Source organism: Neophocaena asiaeorientalis, unplaced genomic scaffold (assembly GCF_003031525.2).
Source record: "Neophocaena asiaeorientalis asiaeorientalis breed wild unplaced genomic scaffold, Neophocaena_asiaeorientalis_V1.1 scaffold77, whole genome shotgun sequence".
Classification (NCBI taxonomy): Eukaryota; Metazoa; Chordata; class Mammalia; order Artiodactyla; family Phocoenidae; genus Neophocaena; species Neophocaena asiaeorientalis.
The window spans coordinates 4,748,760-4,771,429 of NW_020174645.1; the positions used below are offsets into that span (position 1 = coordinate 4,748,760).

At 51.7% G+C, this 22,670-nt stretch overlaps 2 protein-coding genes across 2 annotated transcripts in view; one reads left to right on the forward strand and one right to left on the reverse strand.

Moving 5' to 3' along the window:
• Positions 1–21,331, forward strand: part of CCDC92 (coiled-coil domain containing 92) — a 30,036-nt gene extending 8,705 nt beyond the window's left edge. The window contains exons 2-4 of the mRNA XM_024758462.1: positions 17,219–17,365; positions 17,936–17,977; positions 19,919–21,331. Of these exons, the coding sequence (XP_024614230.1) occupies positions 17,236–17,365; positions 17,936–17,977; positions 19,919–20,697 (951 nt within the window). The 5' untranslated portion in view covers positions 17,219–17,235 and the 3' untranslated portion in view covers positions 20,698–21,331. The remainder of the gene's footprint in view (positions 1–17,218; positions 17,366–17,935; positions 17,978–19,918) is intronic.
• A 772-nt stretch (positions 21,332–22,103) lies between these two features.
• The window catches only part of DNAH10 (dynein axonemal heavy chain 10), a 148,662-nt gene continuing 148,095 nt past the window's right edge, over positions 22,104–22,670 (reverse strand). Inside the window, exon 78 of the mRNA XM_024758684.1 lies at positions 22,104–22,496. Coding sequence (XP_024614452.1) covers positions 22,350–22,496 — 147 coding nt within the window. The 3' untranslated portion in view covers positions 22,104–22,349. The remainder of the gene's footprint in view (positions 22,497–22,670) is intronic.

Below are 22,670 nucleotides of genomic sequence, written 5' to 3' on the forward strand. Positions count from 1 at the left end.
GAAAATGATTATATTCTTAGGCATGTTTTACCCGCAGCCCCTTTCTTCTGAGCCAAAGAAAGGAGATTCACGTACCCTGACCCAGGACAGTGAGGCCGGTAAAGCGGTGCCTTTCTGCACACCTGCCTCACCAAGAGTTGAAGACGTGGAGAAGAAACCCTCTCCAGCAGGCAACCTGGTAGTCTCTCACTGATGGTTGCCTTTCCTCCAAGGTCAGGAGCCCTCTGTTATAGGAAGGAGGCTGCACGTGGCTGGGACCTGTCCCTCCTGAGCACTCCGTCACCCGCGGTTTACTAGCAATCCCGGAAACCCAAGGAGAGCAGAGTAAACCTCGTCAGAAGGCACAAAAGGCCTGCCTCAGATTAGGTTGACTCTAACGCAGTGCTGAGACACGGGGCAGGACCATTCTGCATTGTGAGGCCCTCCTGTGCGTCGTAGGCTGTTTTGCAGCACCCTTGACCTCTACCCACCAGGTGCCAGATGTGCCCCTTCCCCAGCTGTGACAACCCATAGTGTCTCCAGACCTCCAGTCTGCCCGGGGGCGCCACTGCCTAACTCGGTCAGACCCGCACATGGGGTTCACCAGCAGGATGCTCCCCCTCAAATTCTGACTGCCTACACTTGTCTCAAGTCATAAAATTACACACCAACTCCATGTATTCTCTGGACCAATATAACCAACTGTGTCTTGCAGCAGCTGTAAAACAGTGACTGTGTGGATTCTCTGAGGAACACGAGAATCTTCCGTGGAGGGTATTCCAAGCAGGTCAGTCAGATTGCGGAAGCAAGCCAGCTCCTCAGCAAGACCCGATGGGCGTTACCTTTGCCCCTCTTTGCTGGATTATATTTATCTCAGCAAGGAGCCCCTGTCCTTCTCTCTCTCTCCTCCCCATGCTGGTAGCTGTCCGGGTTGTCACACCAGTTGTTGATCTGAACGGGCAGACTCAAACTCCATCTGAATAAAGAATGTGTTAGTGTCTGCACTTAATTCAGCCTTCTGTATGAAGAGCAAAAGCCCCTCCTCTAACTAACCAGGAAGCCCTAAAATTTCTAGAGCAGGGAGGCTCAAGCAGGAGGGGATATGGGGATATATGTGTACGTATAGCTGATTCACTTTGTTATACAGCAGAAACTAACACAACACTGTAAAGCAATTATACTCCAATAAAGATATAAGAAAAAAGGGGGGATTAAAGGTGTTTTAATAATAAAAGATTATTTTTTTAAAAATTTAAAAATTAAAAAATTCTGTATCTTCAAAACAGAGATATCTCTTTAAATTATATTACTACGATGATAAATTATCAAGTAAGGCAACCAATTAGAAAAGCAAACTTTTAGAAATTGAGTCACATTTTAAATGAGTCAGAAATAATCTCTGGGGGCTTCCCTGCTGGCGCAGTGGTTGAGAGTCCGCCTGCCGATGCAGGGGACATGGGTTCGTGCCCCGGTCTGGGAAGATCCCACATGCCGCGGAGCAGCTGGGCCCGTGAGCCATGGCCGCTGAGCCTGCGTGTCCGGGGCCTGTGCTCCGCAAAGGGAGAGGCCACAACAGTGAGAGGCCCGTGTACCGCAAAAAAAAAAAAAAAAGAAAGAATCTCTGAAGTCGAAATGTCTTAAAATACTCGTTTGGTAATAAAACAGAAGTATGTATCTTTACACACATTTCCACACTGAATAGCAGAGTAAGCTTGTGGTTCTTTACCAGAACTATAGCTTCTTAACCCAGAATAGTGTCTGCTTCTCTGCAGCTTTAGGAGCGAAGAAACATTCTCTCTTATTCTGAGATGTTTTCTTCACAAGCATCAAGAGTAAGCGCTGGCATTCTCCCGGTTAGCACTGAGCAAAGAAGAGTAGAGACTGGAGAGGCTTAAGACTCAAAATGTGGGGGAAGGAGTGGAAAAGAGCGGAAGAGGAGTTTTAACAAGTAGAATACGGGGCAAAGGATGTTTTAACAAGTAGAATACGGGGCAAAGGATGTTCTGGCTCTGCAAGGCATGCATGCCTTTCATCTCCACCTGGGGAGAACAGTGGCGTTCATGGCTAAGGGCGTGGCCCTGGAGTCAGCCTGGTTTGGGACGAAGCCGCACCCAGCCACTTGCTAGCTGTGACTTAAAGGAAGTCCTTTAACCCTTTCAGCTTGTTTGCTAATGTGTGAGATAGGAGGAGGACGTCTAGCTGTCAGAGTGCTTCTACCATGCGTAGCTTGGTGCTCCCGGATAGGTGAGCCCTCAGTACAAGGCAGTTCTGTTGTTTACTATGTTTATGCTGATTTCCTGGAGCTTCAGGCTGTGTTGCTGCTGCCCTTCCCTTCCCTTCCCTTCCCCCTTCCCTTCCCTCCCCTCCCCTCCCCTCCCCTACATTTGCTCTAATATCATTGGTCAAATTTTCCTTGACAGCTATTCTACCTTCTCTGATATTATCGTCTTCCTTGCAGAGTCTCAGTTCCAGGGCTGAATTGTGTTTTATACACTTTTTCACCCTATTCCCTTGGTGGAATATTCTTGGAATATTCAGTGGGGAGTCCTCAGTGACAGGGAACCCTGGAGTGCTTCCCTCTCTCTGAGAGCCAGAAAGAAGCCAGGTGACCCCCCTTCCCTTCCCTCCCCTCCCCTCCCCTCCCCTTCCCTTCCCCCTGCATCATCCCCACCAGACTCAATTCCCTCTGGTAGAGCTTTGGCTGTAATGGGTAAAAGCTCAACTTTTCCCATTTCCTCTCTCTTCCATCTCAACTATTCTGAGCGGCTTTTAATAAGCAACTCAAATCCAGTTCTCGCTTTTCTATCTGATTTTATTTTCCACCACTCCCCAGAATGTTCTTTCCATGTCAGACAGTGTAATGGTCTCACTGTGACTTCCAAAACTTCATTCTCACTTACCTCCTCCTGTGTAAACCCTGCCCATCCTTAAGGACCAGCTCCAGTCCCAGCCTCTTCAGACCATCTTGGTCACTGCAGTCCTTAGCCACTCGACATTTTTCAGGCACCTCCACGTGCCCAGCAATGTGTAAGGTACCAGGAACACTAAAATGACTGGGGCATGGTCCGCACCTGCCGGGGATTCACAAAGCCTCATATGAGAGGCAGGCAGGTAATTGAGAAAGAGCTTCAGGTGCTGTGATGGGTTACCCTTGCCCTAGCTCCTTACTGAGCATCCTCAGCAGGATTTAATTATACTTTGTTTTCTTTGTACTTTGGTGGCTGAGTCTTACATCCCCAATAAGCTCTAGGCATAGGACTGAGTCACAGCTAGCACTTTGGAACATATGCTGGCTTGACCTTTAACCTCGAGGTGCATATGTAAAAGGAAGCTTGGTTGTTTGGCCTGTTGCAATGCGCCTCGTAAACTCCAAGACATAAATTAAAAAACAAAATCACTGATGCTGTTAAGCTCCTGGCCATCACCATAACCTCTTGGCGACTCGAGTGGTTTCTAGGCTTGTAGAACTCATGGAACGGTGCGTTTTTTAATTGGGAGGTTCTAACATGAAAATAAAGACTTGTCCTTTGAACTGAATAAAGTTAGCTTTATGGAAAAGTCTCTGCATTGTCCTCTTTTTTCTCTCTCTGTCACTGACCAGGAAAAGCATCATCAGAGCTCGGCATGCGCATTTCCTGAATTTCTGAGTTTCTGCCACCACCGAAAATTGAGAAAGCGCAAAGCCAGCCCAGTTCATGCTGGCAGAGCCACCTCTTGGGTTTGGTGCTGTGCCCATGTCAGCGCCAGGAACCCACACAGTCGGCCCCTAACAGGAATAACTGTCCAGGTGTATAAGCTGCACCCAGTGAGATCCCGTGTGTCACAGGCTCTGCAGAATGTCCTGAATAGGCGCACACTTTCCCTCCCACTGACATTAAACTGTATCTCATTTTTACATGGCTTGATAGTTTTCTGGCCTTTTTATTTGCGAGCTTCCCAAAGGCATGCATGAACTAGCTCTCCTTCCTCCTCTGCCTTATTCCCATGCCAGTCAGAGAAGTATTTCCAAGTCCTCTCATGTCACTAATACAAAGTACACTACCTAATTGCAGGGGGTGTCAGACCAGAGACTGGGTGAGATTACCACTAATTCTCAACTAGAGAGGACGCTTTCTTAAAGGGCCACCTCAGATTACTAGAGGGAGGCCTTCCCTGGGTGCTGGTATTATAGCAGGGAACAGACAGAAAGCCCTTCTTCTCATGGAGCTTACATTCTAGTCCTGTAAGAAAGAGCAACAAATGACCTCATTTTAGGTAGTGATAAATGCTATACAGACGCAGGATGGGATGGGATGATGATAATGACAGTTAGAATAAAGTCCAGTTGAAGTGTTCTTGCGGTGCAGAGAGCAGCCACGGCGGGCTCCACAGTGGTGTAGCTGCGAGCCAGGGAGCGCTTGGGGATGGCTGTCCGTGTCGGAGCACCGACAGCAGCCAGTACGTAGTTCTAGGCACAGCTGTAAACGCTTTAAATCTGCGCCGCCCAATATGGCCGCCCCTGGCCACGTGGGACAACGTAAATTTGAATTAAGTCAAATCAAAGTAAATAAAAAGAAAATTTCCTTTTCTCATACACACCAGCTACATACCAGGGGCTCAGTGTGTCATGAGCTTCACTGGACAGCAGAGAAGAGAATATTTCTATCACTGCAGGAAGTTCTATTGGATAGCGCCTCCTTATTTTTTATTTTTATTTTTTTGCCACGTGGGATGTGGGATCTTAGTTCCCTGACCAGGGATCAGACCTGTATCCCCTGCATTGTAAGCACGGAGTCTTAACCACTGGACCGCCGGGGAAGTCCCGGATAGCGCCTCTTTAGATCAACTCATTTAATCTTCACAACAACCCCGATAAAGTAGGTACTATTTTCCCATTTGGCAGTTTTCCCATTTGGGCAGTTATACATAACTCGCCCAAAGGTGCATCGTTAATAAGTGGCAGGGCTAGGAATCAAACTGCAGCACCCTGGCTCCGGATCCAGAGCCCGGGGCTTCATCCCTACCTGCTGCATCGCTCTGGCTCATCCTTGAGGACAGCTCATCTCTGCAGCTTGCTTCCAGCTGGACTGCAGCCGATGGAGATAGTTACCCCTTGGTAAAGTCTTGTCACTGGAATGCTTTAAGATTCAGCTAAGAGAAATTCTGAGCCAAGGGTTAGATCTTTCCTAATAAAAGTGTAGACCTACGTTAGCACAATTTCTCCCTCCTTAAAAAGAAATGGGAAGAGGGAGCTACAAAGCACCAGGAGGATACCCAGTTTGTGTGTGATCTCCATAAGGCTCTTCTGAGCTCTCTATGCCTCAGTACATAAGGTTGGGAAGATAGCAAGTACCTGTCTCAGAGCTGTTGGATTTGATGAGAAGGCACGGACAGCACTCAGCGCAGTACCGACCGAGCACATGGTACGCTAGGTAAGTGGCAACTCTTGTCACTGTCAGCATCGTCACTACTGCTGCATTCTGTAGCGGCCACACCGGGACGGAACGTTCCACAGGGTACAGAGAGCACCCAGAACTGACACCTTCTCCCAGAGCTGGTTCCAAACTCCACACGTCTGGAGGCAGAGGAGGTGCCAGCCTTTGGAAACAGATTTGCATGTGGCTCATGTACCTCATGTACACTTAGGCAAAGGTCTTACTCCTCTGAGCCTTAGTTCCGTAAAAAATGGGTATCGTATACATACAGCTGATTCACTTTGTGATACAGCAGAAATTAACACACCATTGTAAAGCAATTATACTCCAATAAAGATGTTTTTAAAGTATGGGTATCGTACCTCTCTTGTGTGATTGTTTCAAGAATTAGGTGGTTACCTATGAGCCTGGCACAGACACTTGGTAAATAATAGCCGTAATGTCGAATGTGAATGATTTTCAGCTTTTCACAATTTAAAAAAATGCCTTTGAGTATGGTCTAAGTGCCTTAGACCAACCCAGAGGCTGTGTCAGGGTAGAGTGGGGGAGACGGAACAGGTCTATCTGTCACCAACACCATCTCCATCAGCAAGCTCACTTTAAACTGCGGTGGTCACACCCTAGAAAGGCAGGGTAAAGCCAGCGGAAAAGCATCTTGGCATAGATGTTTCGCTGAGATGGAAGCTGCTTCACACCCTCCCACACAACCAGCAAGAAACCGTGTGATCTGAGGTGACCATCCTGCCCATTATGAAAAATGGGAGGAGAAACAAATTCCACTGGCTCCCAACGACCTGACAGACACCACCAGAACTGGATCAACTGGAAGAAGCTGAAACACCCAGCCTCAGGATTTTGGACTTCAAATGGAAAATCTGGGCACTCTAAACCAAAATTGCCAAGTTCCAAAAATACGGATACATCGTATGCTTATTATTAAAAGTATCTAAATTAAAGTGGGCCCCGAAAGAGTTTCATGATTATAATTAATCCCATTGTGGGAGTATGAGGTCAAATACCAGAGGAAAACAAAACAAAGGCTGTCATACAAATGGAAAACGCGACAGAAGTGCAAAAGAAAAATAGTGTCAAGGACAGGAAGAGTGAGAAAATACTGAATTGCATCCCCTTCTTTGAAAATTCCAAATGAATATAAAATGCCGTGATGGTTTTCTTTCCCCAATTTCTTCTGCTGTCCTCCCACAGCTGACAGGTAATCTGTGAAAGACAACTGCCCTCCCTCTTATTTTACCTCTATTTGTTTTTAGTTATTTCTACTGGCTAATGTACGAATGGCTCGTTTATCTAATATGATCCAAATTTGGCTGCAAAGACAAACCCTAAATTACCTGCACAGCACCTGCATACCTTGCCTCATTCTCACTCTTGTCAGCTTCATCTGGATCTCAGTATTGCTTGTTTGTTTTAAATGCCAGACCCTGTTAATAGAGCAGTATTCTGTGGGGGAGGTTTTCTCCTCCCCTGGAACTCCATGCGTGACTTACTAAAGAAGTGGAGTATAGGATTCTGGGAATTCTCCTGGCCCCTGACACAATAAAAGAATCATTGTGAGTAGAGAGAACTTTATAGGAGTCACCCTAAATGTCATCAGTAAACGTGCCTCATTTATCCTACACGGCACAGGAAGCTCACAGAAAGGAAACTTTTAAAGATGTGGATAATGTATGTCGGGACTGTCAGAGCGGTAGATGGGCAACCGAGAGGCCAAGCATCCTTAGGCGGACATGCTGCAGCCATCAAAAACGTTCTAGGAAGCGAAGATCCAGGTAAATGCCTTTTTAAAAGAATAGGTTTGTCGTCTTCTAAAAATATTTGTACTCCAGCTGTTATTCCATAGGGAAAAAAGTCCCATAAAAATATTTTATCCCTGAACACCGGAGGGTATGTAATTACTAAAACTGAATGCTTGGCCCTGGTTCCTTTAGTTGCTGAATTGACTACCGTTGGACTGTTTTAATGATTTCAAAGCTCTCTACTATCCTTCTTCTGTCAACCTGTCTGAAATAACTCGTGTGGGTCCCTTTTGTAGAAGGGCAAGTCGGGAGGTGTCTTGTTTTTGCTTGACTGCCTAGCCAAATTGTAATGCTGTCCAAGATGACACGGCTGGAGCCGGGCAGAGTCCTTTCTAGAATAGCACGAGGATAAAGTCTCTTTTCTCTGTCAGTGATCATCTTAGATGCTTAGTGAGAGTTTAGCTAAATATGTTCTATTAGCACTAATGAAACAACCGACTAGTTTACTTTAGTATAAGTAATAAAGGAAAAGTATGGCTAAATTAAAGTGTATAGAGCTTTGGTTAACAATACCTTTCTTTCCGGGGACTTCTCTGGCAGTGATTTAAGACTCCATGCTCCCAATGCAGGGGACAGGGGTTCGATCCCTGGCCCTGGCTGGGGAACTAAGATCCAGCATGCTGCACGGTGCGGCCAATAATTAATAATAATAATAATACCTTTCCTTCTTTTTGGGGCCTAATTAGTCAGGCGCCCAAAGTGGATAAAAGAAGCCCCTATCAGTTAAGTCAACTGAGATGGTTCATCCGTTTGGCAAACCATAGAGAGAGAGATTTTTAAAGCAAGTGCACGCCTCTCAGCCTCGGAAATACAGTTTAGGGTAGTGATTGTCGAGCGCTAAGACTTGAGAAGTAGCTCCTATTTCGTCAGTGTAAGACGACAGTTTGGCATTTGGGTCACCATACCTTTTCGTCATCAACCAGCAGACAATTAAAATCTGCAGTAATCACAGTCAGCTGGAGAAATGGAAACACTAATCAGATATGACCTGCTAATTCTCCTTTCCATTTAAAGGCAGATGTCACTCGGTAGAGCTATTTGTGTGGGAAGTCTTGAGATTTTATATGTCCCTAAATTACTGGCTCAGGCTCATCTTGGTAAAGGACAAGGTTGTCAGGAGCTCACAAACGGCATCTCTCTTTAGTTGCAAATGTTTCCTGCCCTCGCTTCTGAAATGAGGCGATTTGGGTGATCCCGGGCCGGGGGCGGGGGGCAGGGGGCAGGCCAGTCAGCTGGAGGCTGCCCAGGAAGGGCAGGAGGGGGATGCAGGGAGAGCAGGAAGGGCCAAGTGGCGCCACCACAGACCCGCCGGCCACCTGGCCACCCCCTGCCCTAGAAGCAACTTCCCTGAAACAGGAAGTGCTGAGCCGACTGTGTGATGACGTGATGCCTGGGATGGCAGCCCCTCACAGCCAGGAGATGGGGTGCTGGTGCGCCTGCCTCCTGGGGTGGGGTCTGCCACAGGGCATGAGCACTCTGGCCATGAAGTCGCCCGGTTTCCTGGGAGGCCCTGGGCACTCCCAGAAGGCACTGTGTGATTTCAGACCGTGGGAGTGCGTGTGTTTCTCTGCCTGGCCACGGCCCACTCGGAGGCACTTTTAGACAACCTGAAACACAGACTTGCTTTCTTCCTGAGACGTTTACACACAGAGGGACCGAGCCCCTACCAGTGTACAGACACGTGACATGGTTTTTAAATAGAAGTCAAATAGAAACTCTTAAAGTATGAGATAATCAGACTGTAGAGAAACACGGTTCATAAATCCATCACGCACGCCTCCAGTGACTGCAGCCTTCCCAGACAACCACATATCGCATTTCCCTGTCTAATTGCTGATGCCTCTAATCACATCTATTACAACTTTAATGTTAGGCTGTACATTCTTTCAGAAGGAAATGGCTGTCAGTGTCTAAAGAATTGTGATGAGCCTTGTATTTTATGACGGATAATGTCAGAGAATTACAGGAATGTACAATGCATGGGGGTGGGGAGGTGCTCGAGGGCTCGTCATGATCATTTTCTGCCTATCTCGGAGACGCTAAACTGTTGCTTTTATAAAAATTGCCTTCCCGTTAATTCTCCTTGGTTCTGGTAAAGCATCCCAAGACTACCCTGGAACAACATCACTAAAACATATGATACCACTTTGCTAGTGGATAGTTAGTGGTCATGTTTTGTAAGAGAAACTGCTTTATAGTTTTTTCTGGCTATAAAGTAATATATTTTCATCATTAAAGAAGCTTTAGGTAGTACCAAAATAGAATTTTTTTAAAGTAAAAATCACCCACAATCCACCATCTAGAGATAAATGCTTTTCATGTTTCATTGTGTATACTTCTAGAATTTTCTCTACTTGTATCTACAGAAACATGATATATACAGCTTTTAATATACTCTTTTGACTTAACCTATTATAGATGTATTTCGTTGTCAATAAATATAGATCCACATTATCATTTTTAATGATATCATAGTTGAGACGTGCCACGCTAACTCCTCACTGGCAGACATTCAGATTACTCTGTGAGGTGGTTATCTTGCAAAAGATGCTTTTCTTCTTTTGGCTTCTACTGGCGTTCTCCTCTTTTAGGTTTTAGAGACCAACTATTAAAAGGTGATGTGCACTGCCCACCCAGACAGAGAACAGGACCCCAGAAAGCATCTCCATCTGAAGTTCCCACATTTGGACGAGTGCAAATTTAGTTCAGTTAACCACTTTATCGCAGCAGACCAGACACATGCTAAGTGTTTTATCTAAGATAGCTCATTTCATCCCCCCAGCCACTGTGTCTTGTAGGTACTGTTATTGTTCCTCATGTTATGGGAGAAGAAGGTGAGGGCACAGAGAGGCTGCAGCTCGAACGTGGCTGAGTCCGAACCGGAGCCCAGGATCCTGACTCCTGTGCTAAGCTCTTGACCCGCCTATTGTATTAGTTTTAAAAATATCCCAATTGCTTAAGAATGAGTAATAAACAAGATTTTTTGTCACTTCAAAAATAATTGCATCTTTTGCTTTCAGCGTTTTTTTACTTCCACGTTTTAATGGTGTTCATTCTTTTTACCAGAATGTTTTTGGAGTGATTGTAGAGTGCTTACGCTTCCTTGAAATGCTGTCCTTTTTCTTAGGGTCCTAACTCTTTGGGATTCTCAAATAACTTACCAGCTGAACTTCTTAAATACGCGTGCAAGTAGAAATAACAGGGTCGTGCAACTTAAAACAGTTTCTTTGTCCAGGATTGTTGTGAATTCAGAATAACATCAGGCTTCATTTTTCAGAGATGGTTAAGTTTCCTTTCCTACAAGCAGGTATTTTAGATTGAGAGTTGATGGCCTAATTAGCCGTCCACCTTTTTTTAGCTTCTTGTAGAGTACTATAGATTGATTCAACGTAGGAAGTAGGTTTTACTGTCCCTTAGGGTGCCTGATTCTGCCTGACTCTCTTTATTCGCTTCCCTGAATGGCTCCTCTCCAGTGAAAATGGAAAAGGCCAGCAGAAAATGCTTGTGTTTGCTTTTATGTTGCCCTCTTTGGACGTAACTGGAATCCTTTGCTAGCTCATTTCCACACTTAGATGATGTTCAGGAAATACTCTAGTGTGGGGATAAGTAAACAATATTTATATATTGATCAATATTTACATAAAATAATATAGGTAACAATTATTGAGCACTTACTACATGCCAGACACCATAAGTGATTGCATTTAGCACGTAACCCTTTAAGTTAGATATTACGATGGTTTAGGTGACAAGATAGGGTTCAGATTTAACCCCAAACACTCTAGCACCTCAAGACCTCGGCCATTCTGCTCTTTTATCCCGTTGTGCTAAGCAGATCTTTTCTGGGCCACAGGTTCTTGATCTTGAAATAATGAGGTGTTGGAATAGTTGATTTTGAAGGTCTCTGCCACCCTCAACATTTCCTGAGTCCACGAATCCACTTAGGACACCACCTCCCTGCTGGGAACCATCTCGTCTCCTCTTACATTTAATCACTACACTTGCCTTTGTCCTCTGGCCAACCTTCATTTACTCCGTGACAGTGCTTCAGCCAGAGGACACCAGAGCCACACAGACAGTTCCCACAAAACAGCCACAGAGGTCCTTGCGCGCAAGACGCTTGCCGGGCCCCAGGCCCTGCCGAGCACGCGCAGAGGCAGTGGGACGCCAGTCATTCTGACGGTTCACGGCATGAGAACCAGATGTGAATGGGTTATAACTTATTCATGACTAGGATCTAAAATAGCTTGTTATAACTAATTCACAGCACCACGTGAGTACTGGGTGTACTATTTTTTTTTCAGATTCTAAAATTATTACCCTATTTCCACAAGCTTTGTGTTGAGAGAATAGATAAGTCTACTTTTGATTGCCCAGGAACAAAGAAGTGTCCCATTTTTAAATGGTGAGACCTTTTCCTATCAAAGATATTCCATTTCTTTTAGCCTAAGAAATGTGGTCCAGGGATACTTTAAAACATTGTTTCTGGCGTATGAAGAAATTACAGGATGAGGTCATGTTCAAACCAGTGCTGCTGCAGTGCTTTTTGGTTAATGCCATGTAATTCTTGTTGAGATCTCCAGTCGGTACCATCGGGGAGCCGTATAAAAGTAACTGAAGCCCGTACGTAATTCAGGAGTTCAGACACGAAGGAAGAATGGGGGCTCATTAGGCGAGGAGGTGGTTTGCCAAGAGCAGTGCGGATTGCGGGAACCAGTGTGCAGAGGCCCCGTGCTGGGGCTGCGGCAGACGCCAGGGGTGAGAGGGCAGCAGTGTAGGTGGTATGGGGTGAGGCCGGGGCAGGGGTGGGCAGCTGAGCAGGCAGGGCCACTGGGAACGTGGGGCTTGACCCCAAGAGCACCAGAGGGACGAGGCAGCGGGAACTAAGATCCTGCATGCACATGGCGTGGCCAAAAAAAAAAAAAGCAAGACTTGTTGGTGAGTCTTTCTGCCGAACTGGGTGGTCGGCAGGGCCTTCCTGGTCGCTGACTGTCCCAGCTGGAGCGTAGGGAGGGTGGGTCCCACCTCCTTGAGCGGTGCAGCTCCAGGCTCGCCCCGCGCTGCGCTGGGGGACGCTGCAGCCCTTCCCGCCGAGAGCCTGCTGCAGTGGACTGCGCACATCCCCCCAGCTTCAGAGCGCTGGAGACCGTGTGCATGCTCTGTGGAGAGCATCTGGACTCCTGCCTGAAGGTGACGTCCACCCCCGCCCTCCAGATTCTCACCCACAGGGTCTGAGGGCTAGGAGCAGCCTCAGGGCTCAGCAGCAGCATCTCCTGATTTACGTTTTCACTTGTGGGTAGGACGTTCCTGTTTTTCCTTGGGTGTTTGTGAGAACAAACGACGTAAGGGGTGGGGAAGCACTTTGTGCTCGCGCAAGCGGAGATGGTCCATAAATAAGATCACGATGTCATCAATTATACATTAATGCCCCCAAAGGGAGGAAAGGACATTACTTTGAATTGGGTTGAGAACTGGACGTGAGCTACTGACAGGCAATTTGTCCTCGTGCGGATACAGAGCAGACCCAGTGAGGTCGGGGTCCTCACGTCTCTCTGAGAACCATCATTAAAAGCACGTTGTCACCACGAGGTGATTGTTAGTATCCCTGCCCGCTCCGGGAAGCCGTCTCGGCCAGGTGCCGACCTCTATAGAACTTGGCCCTTTTCAAGTGTTAACTTTCTGACCATATAGAGGGAACAGTAAATCCACAGAAATTTAATGTCTAGTGAATTTGCCACGGGAAAAAACATGGATGTGGCCTAACCTCCGAGTCACGATCAAGGTAATCTGCCCCACGGGTGGTCTTGCTTTGAGATGCCCACGCCCTTTGCTTCTGCCAGGGTTCCACGGGAGGAAGCGGGCAGAGTGGGGCTTGCCCTCTGGCTGCCGCCGTGGACGGAACCCCATCCTCCACAGTGAGGGCTGCATCTCCGGGGAGAGAAGAGGGCCCGTGTCCAGACCACGCTGCCTCTGACCGAGCAAATCACTGTAAAATTGCCGATGGCTCCTGATGACACTGAGACACGAAATGGGATCGCCTCGAGACAAGAAGCTGCAGTACAAAGAGCCCACAACATGGAGCATATGCCCTTTCGACAGGGAAAGTGCAGTGTTTTGTCAGCCACGCTTTAGGGGTGTCGCCCTGCACTACTGGCTGACACACGGCTGAGAGGGCCTGAGTGCCTTTCACTCAAGCAGGAAGCGCTATTCGTCTGCGGCAGACGCCTGCACCTCACCTTCGTCCATCGCGCTGACCCTTTCAGGGAGGGGTCCTGAATGCTCCTTCACGTCTCTGGCTCCCATAGCCAGAGATTCTGAGTCACGCCTCCCAGGACGAGCTCCGCCCCTTCCTCCCTATTATCTGCATCTCTCAGCCGTGTCTCCTTGGCCTGAACGGGATGCTTCTGTAGCTTCATTCACGTCAGCTTCTGGGAAGGACTACGTCGTTGCAGTGATTCCACGTCATCAGTAACTAATGAGAAGACATTAAACCATCACCTTGTTTGAAGCAGCAGCAACTCCCTGTCCTCAGCAAGTCAGTGATACTATGTACCCTTCTGAGCTGATGAGAAAATACTGTAGTAATTTGGATCCCATCTGGAGGTGTGACTTGTTTCCTCGGACCTAAGTGGACCTGTCTCGTGCATGTATATCCAACAACCAGAGAAGGCCCCACACAGATGGCATCTCCTCCTCCGGGCCTTTTAAGTCAGCATATAGAGTGTGGAAGAAGAGAGACCAGCCTCCAAATGGAATATCACGGGGCTGAAAAACCCTTGTCCTCTGGTTGTCAGGGCTCCAAACGGAGCCGTCAAAGCTCACTTGCCGGCTTTGCACATTACATAATCGCGCTCCTCTATTCACCTCATGTTCCTTCTTCCCCAGACTGCCTGCCCAGGCTAATGGGAAGCTTCAAGGGCACGCTTTTATTTCTGTAGTTATGACGGTGAATTAATGAATTACAGATTTAGTGCCATTCAAGTCGCCGACTCGCCAAGGCAGTTAGAATGTGAATACTTATTTAAATCATATTAAATTTGTTACAAATAAAATTTAATACCAAACTGTGATGGGACTGGGGTGCCTGCTGAGGCCACATGTCCCCTCCCCTCGCTGCCCCCCACGGTAGGTCACAGAACACACGTTTATTTCTGGTCTCGGCGACACCTCATTTTGTGCCGTCAGTGCCGGACGAAACCGTTTTGCAGTTTTAGCACATCATGCTTTCTCTGTGCGAGGCATGCCTGTAAGTTAAGCCAGAAGCTCGTGGAAGCAAAGGCTCTTCAGCCCTGAGGGCCTCAAGCTCCCCTGGTGCCGCACCCACGCTGGACAACCCGGCGCTGGGGCCCACTGGGTTAGCAGGTGCTGGCGGTGGGCCTCCTGGGCGCCAGGCACCGTGCGAGGGCCCGGGGTACAGCGGGGACCGAGCCTGCAGTCTGCGCGTGGAGGCGCGAGACCGTTAACTAGTTGTGGGCAGGCCGTGAAGGCTTAGAGTGCGTGACCTCGCCCGGCCCGGGGGCCAGGGCTTCCGGGAGGAAGTGAACTTGGGCCGAGAAGTAAAGGACACGCAGACGTTGGCTCACGGGAACGGTGGGCCCAAGGGAAGACCCGAGAGGAGCACTCCGGGCAGAGAAGCCCAAGACAAGGCCCCGGGGTGTGGAGGCGAGGCCCAGCCAAGGCCCTGGAGGCTCACCTGGAGGCTGGCCCATGTGGACCAGCCTCACTCAGAGCCGTGGGAGCCCCCGAAGATTCTGTGAAAATCACTCTGCTACGATGTGGGGACGGAATCGAGGCGGCAAGAGAGGACAGAGGGAGGATGCCGCAGCGATTCAGGTGAGGGTGGTGTGGCTTAGGTGTAGAGACGGAGAAAAGCAAGTGGACTTGAGAACTGTTTTCCAAGTAGGGTCACCAAGACGCAGCGGTGGACGCTCCAGGCCGCTGGGCAGCGAGGGGGCAACTGTACACCCAGCTCGTTCTTCACCCTTCCAGACCCACTAAGTTCTGGATCAAATGTAAATTGTTCTTTCTCGTCAATGGCAAACCCCTGAAACACAGGCTCTGCTTTCTCCATTAGCCACCAGGAGCGCAGATTTGGGTCCATCCTTCTAAAGAGGAGAACAAGGCATCTCCTCCGGCGTGGCCACTTGCGAAGCCCATCGTAGCGCCTGGGAGTTGATGTTCCCGGTGAGACGACGGAATTGATGCCAGAGTGACCGACTCAGGTCTGCTGAGCAGAAGGAAACATGGGCGTCTCTACCGGAAGCTCCAGAAGCGGTCCTGCATCTGCCTCCGTTCGATGTCGAGGCTGTCCAGCTTTCGGACACTCTGTAGCCCTTCACGGATCACGCCCCGGACTTGCCTTGTTCCGGGCTGGCTCCTTTGTTAGGTCAGCGTCCTCCTCCCAAGGCCACGCGCTGACCACACAGGGTCGGGATCTCAGGCACCGTGGGGCTCCAGTTAGAATTAGTGTCTGGCCCGGCAGCCCCATACAAGGAACTTGTGGCTACAGCATGGAGACAATTCCGGGGAGGAAACCTTCCTCGCTCCTGTGGAAAGGCTGCTCTCAGCTCCCCTGAGGAAGGCTCTGGTGGATGGAAACTCAGCTCTGGCATGGCCTGCAGCCAGCTTTTAGGTAGAGCTCAAGGCCTGGGGAAATCTGATCTTCCTTGCATAGAAACGATCCTGTGTTTACTCAACCAGTTCCCTCTTGCTGGATTTTGCGTTGTCTCCGGTCTTTTCTGACTGTGAACTGCACTGTAGTGACCGTCCTCCTGTAGCTACACCTTCTCACACAGAGGCCACCATTTCCCCCTGGTGGATTCCTAGAAGCGGAACCGCTAAGTCAGACGGAAGATAAATTCTAAGGCTCCAGATACACTTTGCCAGATCGCCTCCGGTAATAGGTGCAGTGAACACTCCCACCCAAAACTGCGCTGTTTCTTCTTCGTCACAGCTGTCTCTCGCCAGCTTCTCCCCTGACAGGCGTGTCCCTTCCAGGACGTGTCCGTGTGCACCCTTCGCCCAGGCTTTGTCCGGCACATTCTCTGTCCTTCTCTGCACTCCCTCACTTTCCTTTCCTCCTCCAGCCTCCTCGTGTGAATGAAAACACGTGTCCTGGGTTCCAGGTACGCGCCGTTCTTAGCTCCAGGCCTGGGGTGTAAATTATCTGTAAGCTGCGGGGCTTACAGGTAACAGACAGTGCTTGGTGTCGCCCGGCGCGTTGCCACCTCCAGAGCGGACCCTCGTGCCACCCTGCCACACGCCCGCTCACCGGAAGCCCTCTGAGGGGTGGTATTTCCTTTGGGGGCGCTCGTTGGCCCAGCAGATTAGGAAAAAGGCACCCGAGGCTCCGTACTCACAGGAATAATTTATAGGCAGATAATCCACATTTCATCCTCAGCCCGTTTCAGTGCCGTGCAAGGCGTCTTGAATGACTGGGCTAGCTTTTACAGAACGGCCAACTGACTTCGCCACATTTCTCGAGTTACAGCGAAGGCCCTGAGCGAGTGGCTGGTGATGGAGGATGGAAGCAGGCGGCGGGGGCGGGGGGTGGCGGACGGCAGGGTCTGGGTCCGGCCTCCAGACGCCTGCAGCCACCACGTGGCCCCGTGAGATGGTTCTCAGGAGATTCCCGAGGAAAGAAGGACTTGGGGGGCTCTCAACTCTGTGAGGTCCCGGGGCTTCCCTCCGAAACGCCACGCTCGTCGTCCTCCTCCTGGCCCGCCAGCTCTAGGTTCCAGTTCCCCGCGCCCGCTTCTCCTGAGCGGGGGCAGCAGTGCTTCACCTCCTCAGGGAAGTCTGTCAAGGGAGGTTTTGCTCTCAGTCTGTTGAAGTCGGGTAGCCCATGGAGAGCCTAGGATTTGGAATCAGGGAGCCGTCTGCATCCGGAGCGGGGCCTCACACTGCCCTCCAGCCCGCAGGGCCAGGGAGGGCAGGCGGCGTCCTCTTCCAGCCCGCCACCCCGAGACCCTCGTTGTCGGGGACAGCCACCAGGCCCTGTGTCCCCCGCAGGTCATCTGGATGCCAGCATGGCGACCGCAAACCTGGAGAACCAGTTGCACAGCGCGCAGAAGAACCTCTTGTTCCTTCAGCGGGAGCACGCCAGCACGCTCAAGGGGCTGCACGCGGAGATCAGGCGGCTGCAGCAACACTGCACAGGTACGGGGGCCCCAGCGAGCTCCGGGGACCAGGGCGGGGGGCAGTCCCAGGCCTGCCAGGGCTGTAGAGCAAAGCAGGACCTGTCATCGAGGTCACCTCGCACTGGCTGGCTCAAAAGCTGTGCGGGGTGAGTGAGGAGGGGGCCGCCTTCTTCTCTCTCTCTGGTTAACCCTGTCATCTCTGGGGTCCATTTGAATGCGTCACCTCGTCCTCTTTGCCAAGGCCACACGCACGAGCGTAAAGCTGTGAAGCCAGTTCTCAGCTTACTGAGGACCTGAAGGATCCAGGTGCAATGGTTAGAAGTTACCGTGCGTCTTGGAACCAGTGACCAAAGTGTGCTACACAGAGCAAGCTGCCTGCTAATTGTGGGTGCTGGAGTGTGTAACGGGGAAAAGAAGGGCCCCCCCGAACCCGAGTAAGGACAGCGGCCGCTGACAGTTGCTCTTCTCACTCTTGCCTCTGATGCTGTTCGGGCAGGACTCGCAGGCTGATCGTGCGTTTTCAGAGTTGATGAAGGTCTCGAAATATACCGTAATCATACAAAATTAACATATATGATCTCCTTTTTAGATTTAACGTATGAGCTGACACTTAAAAGTTCGGATCAGACAGGTAAGAACTCCCTTCCCAAAAGCTGATGCTTCCTGTTGTTTCCTGTTGAGGCACACGTTGGTCCACCTGTTTTCACTAATTACACACGTAGAAGAAAACACACTTGCTGTGAAGAGTTGCACGTGTGACCAGGGCTCTCTGAGGAAAGGTGGGAGGGCAGTTTGGACCCCTCGGTGTGTCGGTGGGGTGGGAGGGGTGAGTGCTTTTATTTCCTTCTGATCGACACACGTACTTGGAATGCCTGTTCTGTGTTCTTCTGGGTTTTCTGATTTTTTTACAGTGAGTATGTGTCCCTTCTGTAATCAAGAAATAGATGTGATTTAAACCGGAAGGAAAGAGGAGATGGAGCGGGGTCCCACCTCCTCTGTGTCCGTGGAGCTTAGCACAGGACCTGGCACAAAGTGTGTGCTCTCTACAGACTGGTTGGGCGAGGGGTCACATTTCTGGGTGGCCCCCAGAGCAGCGCTGAAGGTCTTTCTCTAGACTCTAGTCCCAGAAATGCTCCCCCAAAACCAGAATCCTCAGGGACCCCCAAAACTATCAGCCTGATGGCAGCTGGAGCAGAGGAGACAGAAGCCGGGGCCTCTGTGGCCTGTCCCAATAGCTGCTCCCCAGAACAGGGTGAGGCTTTTAAAAGTGTAGAAACCACACTTGAGTCGAGACGACTTTTTCTAAACAGGCCTCACACGAGCAGTAACTATTCACGAGCGTGTCTAGGTCCTCGTGACTGTTCCCCTGAGCCCGAGAGCACCATCCAGCACTGACTTTCCATCTGCGCTACCCGTGCCACGTCTCCTAAGTGTGCCTTCCGGGAGCCAGGACCCCCTTTTCCTGTGTGTGGTGGATGAGGGGCCTGGGGACGGGGTTCAGGAGAGCAGGATGGCCACCTCCAGTCGGGGACTCCAGCCCGCACCCCTGCCATCCATGTCACCGAAATCAGCCTGTCCTTACTTCCTGTCCCCTCTGAGCCCATGCTAATCTGTAGAAACACCATTCTTGCCCTATAGCCTCTCCAGGCGTGGTTCTCAGCCCTGAGTCCCAAGGCCACCCGCCCACCAACCCGGCCCCTCATCAGGGGCTCGTGGTAACAGCTGGCATGGGGCATCTCCTGTGGGGGGCAGAGCGCAAGCCTCTCAGGTGGGCCTGGTGCCCCGCCCAGGGGTGGAAGCACACGCAGACGCGGCCCTCGGAGGAGCCGTTCGGCCCGCATCTTCATCTGAGAGGCACCCACAAACACTGGTTCCGGCCTCACTACCAGGGCCTCCTACCTTCACGGACCACCCGCCCCGTTCAGCCGCCCTGCACCAGCGCGAGCACAGCCAGGGAGAGTCTTGCCGGAGGGCGGCCTATGTGGTGTTAGGGGCAGGCCAAGGACCAAGGTAGGGCCTGAGCTCAGGCCCAGGGATGCCATGCTCTGAGAGATGCAGAGAGGGGACCCGTGTCGGGGGAAAGGTGGCAGCCTGGCATCCAGTCTCCTCCGCAATTTCAGAGCTTTGGTGCTCTAGACATAAAGGAAGTCTACGTTTGCCTTTCCAAACCGTGCTTGGAATGGCGCAGACAGATGGCTCTGCTAACAGTTTAATCCTCAGCCTTTGGAGAGGTCTAATACTCTGAAATTGCCCATTTTAACGTCGGCATTTTTGAAATTTGGAGACATCCTTTTACGCAATAAGCTGGAGAGCTGGATGGGGCCTCAAAGACCGCCTGATCTCCTACCCTTTCCTGGGGGGAGAGGACACGGAGGTGGCACGAGCGATGGGGGTCCTACCCTCCGTGTGGCCTGTGGGCACCGCACCCATCTTGGCCAGGGGAACCGCCACCGTGGGGAGGGGAGGCCGGCCTAGACCCCCGATCCCCGCACACAGAAGGTCTCCCTGCCCCCCAGGGCCTGGCTGCCCTGCCCTCGGGTTCTCACTCCGCTCCCTCGGCTTGGCCTTCCAGGAGACGGATCTTCTAGAAGCAGCGAACTCAAGAAAAGATGTGAAGACCTGGAGGCTCAGCTGAAGCTGAAGGAGGACGAGAACAACGAGCTGCTGACCGAGCTGGAGCAGAAGAGCGCGATGGTCGTCGTGCTGGAGAACAGCATCAAGGAGCGCGAGAGGCGGTACCTGGAGGAGCTGAAGGTGAAGAGCCACAAGCTGGGCGCGCTGAGCAGCGAGCTGGAGCAGCGCGCCGGCACCATCGCCTACCTGACGTCGCAGCTGCACGCCACCAAGAGGAAGCTCCTGAGCTCCGGCGGCACCTCGGACGTCAGCCCGGCCGGCAGCCCCGCGCTGGCCAGCTACAAGCCGGCCCCGCCCAAGGACAGGCTGCCCGAGACGCCCCGGCGCCGCATGAAGAAGAGCCTCTCGGCCCCGCTGCACCCGGAGTTCGAGGAGGTCTACAGATTCGGGGCCGAGAGCCGGAAACTGCTTCTGCGGGAGCCGGTGGACGCCATGCCCGACCCCACCCCGTTCCTGCTGGCCAGGGAGTCGGCCGAGGTCCACCTCGTCAAGGAGCGGCCCCTCGTCATCCCCCCCATCGCCTCGGACCGCAGCGCCGGCGAGCAGCCCAGCCCCGCCCGCGAGAAGCCGCACAGGGCGCACGTGGGCGTGGCGCACCGCATCCACCACGCGACCCCGGCGCAGGCCCCGCCCGAGGTGGAGACGCTGGCGGTGGACCAGGTGAACGGAGGCGGCAAGGTGGCGAGGAAGCACTCAGGGACGGACAGAACTGTGTGAAGGCCCCCCGCGACCCTTCCCCGCGCTCTCGAGGCACTGTGATCACTCCTAGGGAAAACTCAGCCGCACCTCCTCTGTTTCTTTTCTTTTTCAATTCCCATGCATGCCGAATTGTTTTCACGCCTGTCAACAGGTTATTCTCCTGCTCCCCCTGCCCTCTGACCGACACCGACACACGCTCGTGTCCCTGCTACGGAATCCGTACTTACTAATCGCCGCGGCCAAACACCTGTGTGCCGACTCGCTTGCTTCCAGCCCGGCTCCGCGGAATCTGAGCGCGCTCGCGGACAAAGCACGGGCCGCAGGCTGCGCCGCTGCTCGACGTTAACGACATCAGATAGTCACACGCCTAATTATAAAGTCGGAGCAACACATAACGACCTTGACCTCATCCCTCCCGTTTCCAGGGCGGCCTGTCCGGAGCAGCCCTGCTCCCTCCAGGAGACCCCCGTAACCTCCCGACACACCCTCCCCCGGGGGCGGCACGGATAACCGAGCAGATGTATGTTAAGTCACGGGAACTAAATAAGATGACGTCACTCCTCATATCACCACGACCTGAATGTGTGTTGTTTTTTTGTTAGTTTTATCCAAAATGTTCAAGATCCCAACAAACTTTATTTTCTAAACCTGCCTTCTTTCTGTTCCGTGTCTTTTATTAAACCACCCGAGGGTGGGCCTGGGGCGGGGGAGGAACAGTGGGAGGGAAAGAAATAGCGCCCGCTTCTGCCCCTTGCCCCCGTAACTGCTGCCCAGACAGTGGGCTCACCCAGGGGTGGTGGGGTTCACTTCCGGAAAGACGAGTCCCCTGCTGTGTCTCACTGCCCTGAGCCATCCCTTAGAACGTTCTGCGCCTCGGCAGTTCTAGCAAAAGCCAGTTGTCCCCGTGACTGGCCTCGCCCTCGTGTCCCGCTAGCGCTCAGCTCAGCCCAGCCCCGTTCCTCCCTCGCAGGGTAAAGCCGCTCCTCGCCCCCGGCCGGGCCTGGCCGGAGTAGCCCCAGGTGCGCAGGACGAAGAGACGCCCGGTAGCCGCCGGTCCTTCGGGTTCTTCGTCTGCACCCAACCCCTCACAGCCTCACGCAGGAATCAAAACACCGGGCTCAGCACCCTCCCCCACAGGCTGCCAGGCCAGCGCCCGGGGAGCCGGGCGGGAGAGTTCTGGAAGGGTGTGGGTGAGTCTGGCCTCGTCAGCCCAGGGACGGGGGCCCTGCTGCCTCCGCGCCCCAGCACGCGGCCCTCGCTCCAGAGAGGCGTCTGCTGAGAGACCTGGACCATCGAAAAACCACCTTTGACAATTCGCGTTAGAATTCTCACTTGTGCCATCGACACGCAGGCAGTTTTGCTTAAGTGGTTCCCCCGAGAAGGAAAAGCAAATTCGACACGTCTTAAAATGCTCTTGTTGAATTTACTTTTTGAATACCACAGAATCCTTTTTTTTTAAGTTAAAAAAAAATAAAACCATTCAGGTTAACTTATATGGAAAGACATACAAATGGCTGATTTCAAATGAAAGAAAAAAATCAGTGTCAACCCCCCTCCTGCCTCGAGAGGCCCCAAGAAGTGACAGCAGATGGTGCGTCGTCACGAATTCCCAGCACATCCGTTGCCGGCCACAGACTTAGAATCTCGTGCCGTTTTCTTCACCCAGAGGGTTAATCAGAATTCAGGGTGAGGCACACCCCTTGCAGGACCCAGTGAGAAATGTGCTTCGTGGTGAAGAGATCGGCTTCAAAAACCAAGCCGACCCCCATGGCGTTCCTTCTCATGGAGGTGGTGTAGACGGGCGTCCGGAAAGTGTTCTGCACAGGAAAGGGGCGTGAGGTGCCGGCGCGGGCAGAGGGGAGCGCGGGTCCCGGGGAGGGCGAAGGCTCGTCTAAGCGCTACGGGTGCGGAGGGGCCCCGCGAGGTGCCGGGCTCTGCTGACACCCATGAGAAGCGGGGTCGGCCAGCAGAGCAGGCCGTCCTGCAGGGGC